Here is a 6821-nt window from a genome sequence, read left to right on the forward strand (position 1 = left end):
ACAGCCAGCCCTTGCTCCATTTTTAATAGGGATGGACACGTGCCACGTTGCAGCCTGTGGGGCAGGACCCAGGCAGGGCCCATGGTGTGTCCCCAGTGACCGTGCTGGCTCTGCAGCTGACTCGTGCCATCCTTTCTAATAAGTTATTATAAATAAAGCATCCAACCCCTGCCCTCCCATGGTGAGGCCATGAGTCACCGACAGCTCTGCCAGCCCCAGCCCTGGCAGAGCTGTCACCCACCTCCCAGAGGGGCTGGCACTGCAGCCAGGCTCTGCCTACCCTGCCACGGCCACCAGCAAATAGACAAAAAAACCCAAGACTTAGAAAAATTGCTGTGAGCAGGGCAAGAGCACAGCAGGACCAGGGCTCTCCCTGCCCCAGCCCCCACCCCGTTACACCCATGGGTGCCCCAAATCTTCCCTCCCCAACACTGCCCATCTGGACCCCCCACCCCTCTACTCACACCCAGCAGGAGAGCCCAAAGTCCTTCCCTCTCCAAAGTCTGGGCACTGTGATGGGCACAGCCACACCAACCCTGCTGTGGCAGCAAGTGCCTCTCACTGGGCACCCCCTGCCCCCTCCCTGTCCCTGCAGCAGCCGTGGGTCTGTCCCTGGAGTGTGTCCTCGGGCCAGCTAGCTGTCCGTGCAGCAGTTCCCTGCAAGGGAGGACAGACAGACAACCTTGGCACAGGGAGCCTGGCAGGCTCCAGGTGCTCCCCAGGCTGTGCTCCAGGGTCAGTGGGGCTCAGCTGCCTCAAGGGCGGTTCTCACCCAGGATGTTGCGCTTGCAGAGAGGGCAGGTCTGCTGCAGCAGGAGCCAGGGATCCACACAGTCCCGGTGGAACTCGTGGGAGCAGGGCAGCACCCGCAGCCACTGCCAGCAGGGAAGTGAGGGCACGTGTGAGCACAGCTGGGTGCCAGGGACACAGCCCAGCCCCTGCCAGGGACACCCTGGCCCAGCCAGCGAGCAGAGGCTCGGCCCAGGGTGGGCTCCAGTCCCACCTGGCTCTTGTGGAACTGGTCCAGGCACACGGCACAGCTGTCGATCTCACAGGCCCGGCTCCGGGGCGGCTTCCCAGGGTGGTACCGCCGCGTTTTCAGCGCCAGCAGCCGCCGCCGGATGTGCTGCTTCAGGTCCAGCTGTGGGGCAGAGCCGAGGGTCAGAGCCCACCCAAACCCCGGGCACAGCGCACGGCACAGACATTCCCACATTCCCACCTCGGCATCCCGCTCCGACAGCTCCTGCCGCGACTGCCGCTGGGCCTGCACCATGACACCGGTGCAGAGCAGCAGGGCGATCAGCAGGATGGTGTTCCACAGCTGCTGCAGGTACTTCTGTGGGGACAGCACCGTGGGCACGGCAGCCAGAGACCCAGCCCCACTCCCAGTCCTGCTCCCAGTCCCACTCCCAGCCCCACTCCCAGCCCCGCTCCCGGCCCCACTCCCGGCCCCGCTCCCAGCCCCATTCCCGGCCCCGCTCCCGGCCCCATTCCCAGCCCCACTCCCAGCCCCATTCCCAGCCCCACTCCCAGCCCCATTCCCAGTCCCACTCCCAGCCCCACTCCCAGCCCCACTCCCGGCCCCACTCCCAGCCCCACTCCCAGCCCCATTCCCAGCCCCATTCCCAGCCCCACTCCCAGCCCCATTCCCAGCCCCATTCCCAGCCCCACTCCCAGCCCCACTCCCGGCCCCACTCCCAGCCCCACTCCCAGCCCCATTCCCATCACCATTCCCAGCCCCATTCCCGGCCCCACTCCTGGCTCCCCCAGAACCCCGGTTCCATACCTGGACCTGCGAGCTGCTCTCCCCGGGGCAGATGACCCCCTGCCACTCCCCATAGAGGCCCCCTCGGGACAGGCCACAGGTGGACCAGAGTGTGAGGGTCACTCCCTGCAAGGCAGGACACGGCATTGCTGATGGCCCCAGCAGCGTGCAGCAATGGGAGCACACGTGTCCCAGGAGGAGGAACACTGCTGCTGCCAGCTGCCCTGTTCCCATGGGCTCCCTTCCCTTCCCTTCCCTTCCCTTCCCTTCCCTTCCCTTCCCTTCCCTTCCCTTCCCTTCCCTTCCCTTCCCTTCCCTTCCCTTCCCTTCCCTTCCCTTCCCTTCCCTTCCCCCTGCTCCCTGAAGCTGCTTCCCATGGATCAGAGAAGTTTGGCTGGGCACAGTCATGCCCTGCTCTCCCACTGGCAGAATGAGGAAGAGGAGGACAGACAAACATACCAGGTTCTCCAGCAGCACTGCCTGGTACGTGATCTTGGCTGTAGCCCGGAGCCCGCTGTGAGCAAAGGGAAAAGTGTCAATTCCATGGACACAGGATTCGGGCACAGCTCCCCACAGGGATAGGCAGTGACCAAGGGGAACCAGAGGAACACAGAGGGGAGGTGACAGCAAGACCCTTCCTCGCCAGCTGTGCCCAGTGACCCTGCACAGGGCTCTTCCTCTCAGCCTTGTGCCTCAGCTTCCCCATGTGTGACACCATGGCAGCAATCCCAATGTCCCACATGTCAGGAGGATAGACAGGGTCCCACTGCTGCTGCTGGTGAGAACAAACACCCACAGAGGTTGTGGGGGTGGCAGTGCCATGACAAGAACCAACCAATCTGGATAATTTCTACTGAGAGTCCTAAAGCTCTTGGCTGAGGCCACCTGCCACCACATGGGGACCCATGGAAGGGCTCCAGCCCTGGGGAAGGTTTGGATCTGACCCAGATCTCCCTCAGAAACACATCCCAGCCCCAACTGGCCTTGGAATGGCTCAACACTACCCCAGCAAACATGATGGGCTGAGTGAGAGACCCCAGGGTGGTCCCTGGGTGTCACAGCCTGCTGGGGGACAAAGCAAGGACAAGGACAAGGCAGTGACAAGGCAGTGACAAGGCAGGGAGCAGGCAGGCTCCAGCCCAGGCCGTACCGCAGCAGCGCTCCCAGCAGCCTGGTGACATTGTCCGAGGACTGGATGACGACGACGGGCTTGGCCAGCAGCTGGGACACGTCCAGCTGCAGCGGGAGGGAAGGGAGTGGTCAGCGGGGCACGAGCCCGGCCGGCCCCGCCGCCAGCACTGCCCTACCTCACGGATGGCGTTCTGGTTCAGCGCCAGGATCAGCAGGGCAGAGGCCCCCAGCACCAGGGCTCGCTTCATCTGCAGGGACAGCAGGGACACGATCAGGGGACAGCAGGGCTGTGTCCCCAACAACCTCCTGTCCTGCTGCAGGAAGCACCCAGCACATCTCTGCCATGGTGAAGAGTCACAAGGGACCCAAGAGGGGTCAGAAGCTGTCAGAAACCTCCTGGGCCACTAAGCACAGACCAGGACCCCCCAGATCTGGCCAGGAGACACCCCAGGTGACACCCCTGTGGGTTTGTGACCTGCAAACACCACAGCAGCCCTCAGGGGACAGGGCCAGGCAGAGGAGACAGGGTCACACAGAGGGTCACCTTGGTGACAACAGCAGCGGTGAAGGACTCCTCCTTGGCACCCCGGGGGCCCTCAGCCGGCTCCTCGGTGCCCACAGGCACCACCCCGATCCAGCTGTCAGCAGCGCTCAGCTCCGGCTCCACGTCACCCACCTGGGGACATGGCAAGGACAGGGAGAGCTGGGAGGGACCCCAAGGTTCAGGGCACCCTCAAAGCACCCCCATGCCCTAGGGCTCCTAGGGAGCCGGGCACAGTGTGGGGACAGGGACAGCAGGGGGGTAACAGAGGGAAAACGGCCTGGCCCGCAGTGCCTCTGTGCCCCTGCCGGCACCTCCTCTCTGCTGCTGGCACACCCGAACCGTGGCTGCCTGCCCTGGTCAGTCCCCAGTGTCCCTGGCCTCCCCACCAACCCCCCAGTGCCTCCCAGTGCCCTTCAGCTCCCACTCCTGCCCTGCCTCATTCCTTTCCCAGTGCCCGAGGACGCACCCAGCACCCACCGGCCCACAGTGCCCCCTCGCTCCCACTGACCGCTGTCCTGCCACTGCCCCCTGGTCTCTCAATGTCTCCGAGCTGCCACCGCTTCCCCCTCATCACCGCCACCCAGCACCCACGTCCCCAACACCACACCCAGAAGCCCCTCAGTGTCTCCCAGTGCCCCCCGTCCCCACCGTTCCCCTGCCCCCCCCCAGTATCTCCCAGTGCCCTCCAGTTCCCACTCCTCCCCTCCCAATCCCTGGCCAGTGCCAGCAGCACCCCCAGCCCCGCCCGCCGTTTCCCCGCGCTCACCAGCACCAGGCGGCCTCGGATCTCCATCTCCTCCCGCTCCCCCCGCGGGCCGCCCCGGCCCGGCCCGGCCCGGCCGCCCCCCGCTCCCAGCACGGCCCCGCGCAGCGTGTACGAGCCACCGGGCACCGCGCCCGCGCTGCCGGCCCCGCCGCCGGCTCCATCCCCCTCCGGCCCCGCCGCCCCGGGCCCCGACACGGCCACCTCGACCCGCGCGGGGGTGGCGGGCCCCGAGCCGGCCCGGCCGAGCGCCAGCAGCGGGGCGAGCAGCGCCGCCCGCACCGCCGCCATGGCTGCGCGCCCCGCGCCCCGCAGCGCCCCCTGCCGCCGGGGAGGACCCGCCGCGACACACACCGCCCGCAGGGGGAGCCCGAGAGCCCGGAGCGGGACCGGGACCGGGATGGGGATCGGGATGGGGACCGGGACCGGGACCGGGATGGGGATCGGGACCGGGACCGGGACCGGGACCGGGATCGAGATCGGGATGGGGATCGGGACCGGGACCGGGACCGGGATCAGGACGGGGACAGGGATTGGGACAAGGACAGATATGAGGACAAGGACAGGGACAGGGATTGGGATGGGAACCGGGACAGAGATCGGGACAAGGGCTGGGAGAGGGATTGGGGCAAGGGCTGGGATGGGGACAGGGACAGGGATTGGGACAAGGACCGGGAGAGGGATCAGGACAAGGACAGGGACAGGAATCGGGACAAGGACTGGGACTGGGACAAGGACAAGGACAGGGATTGGGACAAGGACAAGGACAGAGATCGGGATAGGGACCGGGACAGGGACTGGGACAAGGACAGGGACAGGGATTGGGATGGGGACCAGGCTCGGGATGGGAATCGAGACAGGGATTGGGACAAGGACTAGGATAAGGACAGGGACAGGGATCAGGATGGGAATCGGGACAGGGGCTGGGGGAACAGAGATGGGGATGGGGATGCAGACCAGGATGAGGACAGAGAGCAGGAGAGGTACAGTGACGGGGAGCAGGGACCAAGACTGAGACAGGCACAAGGACCATGGCCAAGATGGACACTTGGACAGAGCAGGGACAAAGAAGGTGATGGGGACAGAGACCGGGATGGGGACCAGGAAGAGGTACAGTGACCAGGAGAGAGATAGGGACAGGGAATTGGGACCAGGATGGAGATGTAAACATAGACAGGGCTGAGACTGGCATGGGAACCAGCACTGGGACAAGGATGGGGCAGGGACAAGGACAAGGATGAGACTGGGATGGGAACAGAAGCAGGAACCAGGTGGAAAACAGGAACAAGGAGAGGCACTGGAAGAACAACAGGAAGTGGGACCAGCATGGGGACAAAGGTCAGGACCAGGACCAGGATGGGAACAGGGAGAGGGACCAGGAGGAGGATGGGAATTAGGAGAGAAACAGGGGCAGGGACTGGGAGTGGGAGTGGGAGCAAGACAGGGACAAGCACTGGGATTGGAATGGGAACCGGCAGCAACAGCAGGACAGGGACAGGGATGGACTCAGGGACCAGGAAAGCAACTGTCACCAGGAGAGTGACAGGGACAGGAACAGGAATGGGGACACAGATATCCACATCCCTGTGTATGGATACAGGGACACATGGGGACACAGGGACACGTGTGCTCTGGGGGAACAGAGACATGGGCACCCACAGCCATGGCACAGGCAGGGACACGGGCACCCCTGGGTGACATGGACTCACACCAACACCCGAGTGCCCAAAACACAACTGCCCCCTGCACCAGACACCCCTCAGCACCCCCAGCCTGGGGGGTGCCCGGCAGCCTCCAGTGCCACATCCTGACCCCCGGGTGCCCCATCCTGACCCCCAGGTGCCCCATCCTGACCCCCGGGTGCCCCATCTCTGGGTGCCCCACCCTGACCCCCAGGTGCCCATCCTGACCCCCGGGTGCCCCATCCTGACCCCTGGGTGCCCCATCCTGGCCCTGCTCCGGCCACGTGTGCCCAGCACATGTGCCTCCGGGGGATTTGCTGGCTGGATTAGCTGCAGCATGGGCCCAGGCTGACCTGCTTTTGGCAGGGGCCATGCTGGGAATGGGACTCAGGGCTGTGGGACCCGGTTCCCATGGCTGCAGGGTGCCATGGGATGGGTCTGGGTGTGTCCCTGTGTCCCTCGTGTCCCCAACCATGTTTGAAGTGCGGGGGTTTAATCACAGGATGGGCACATCCCTCCTCCCACGGCCGCAGCCGGAGCCGGTTTAACCACACGGTGAAACATCCCGATTGCAGCGGGTCTGGCTGTGCCATAAACAACAGCCGGGAGCACGGCTGGCTCAGGAACAGCCGGGAGTGTGGGGACTCTGTGGGTTTGGGGGGAACACCAAAATGGGGCCTGGGGATGGCTCCTGCCAGAGCTGCCCCACAGAGGAGACACATAAGGGGTGTGAATGCTCCGTGGAGCATCCGTAGGTTTGTGGGATAGGGGTGGCTTCCTGGGCAGCTCCAGGGGACACTTATGGGTCCACAGAATGTGGATGGCTCCATGGGACATCTATGGGTCCCAGTTCCAAGGGACACACACGACTCCATGGCACATAAATGGCTCCTTGGGACATGCACAGACAGGACACAGATGGTTCTGTGGGACATC

At 64.9% G+C, this 6821-nt stretch overlaps 1 protein-coding gene across 2 annotated transcripts; it reads right to left on the bottom strand.

Annotated features, from left to right (window-relative positions):
* Positions 1 to 9: 9 nt before the first annotated feature.
* Positions 10 to 4509, bottom strand: RNF215 (ring finger protein 215). 2 transcript variants are annotated; one of them, XM_054516807.1, is made up of 10 exons: positions 4207 to 4509; positions 3441 to 3572; positions 3073 to 3144; positions 2916 to 3001; positions 2225 to 2279; positions 1787 to 1891; positions 1220 to 1333; positions 1004 to 1141; positions 773 to 875; positions 10 to 657 (listed from the first exon to the last, which is right to left on the bottom strand). In XM_054516807.1, exons 1-10 carry the CDS (start codon positions 4492 to 4494, stop codon positions 635 to 637), a joined length of 1116 nt encoding a protein of 371 aa, XP_054372782.1. In that variant the 5' UTR covers positions 4495 to 4509; the 3' UTR covers positions 10 to 634. The 2 variants fall into 2 exon arrangements, with proteins under 2 accessions (XP_054372782.1, XP_036249407.1); XM_036393514.2 differs by having other exon boundaries at positions 1220 to 1336.
* Between the last annotated feature and the right edge of the window lie 2312 nt (positions 4510 to 6821).

The sequence above is a fragment of the Molothrus ater genome, chromosome 18 (assembly GCF_012460135.2).
Source record: "Molothrus ater isolate BHLD 08-10-18 breed brown headed cowbird chromosome 18, BPBGC_Mater_1.1, whole genome shotgun sequence".
Classification (NCBI taxonomy): Eukaryota; Metazoa; Chordata; class Aves; order Passeriformes; family Icteridae; genus Molothrus; species Molothrus ater.

Bases quoted from the DNA above. Each gene is read 5' to 3' on its own strand.
- RNF215 (XM_036393514.2), bottom strand. From the start codon at position 4,494: ATGGCGGCGGTGCGGGCGGCGCTGCTCGCCCCGCTGCTGGCGCTCGGC. The intron at 3,573-4,206 runs GTGAGCGCGGGG...CCATGTCCCCAG, and splicing joins TCCGAGGCCGCCTGGTGCTG to GTGGGTGACGTGGAGCCGGA. The intron at 876-1,003 runs GTGGGACTGGAG...CCCTGCTGGCAG, and splicing joins ACCAGTTCCACAAGAGCCAG to TGGCTGCGGGTGCTGCCCTG.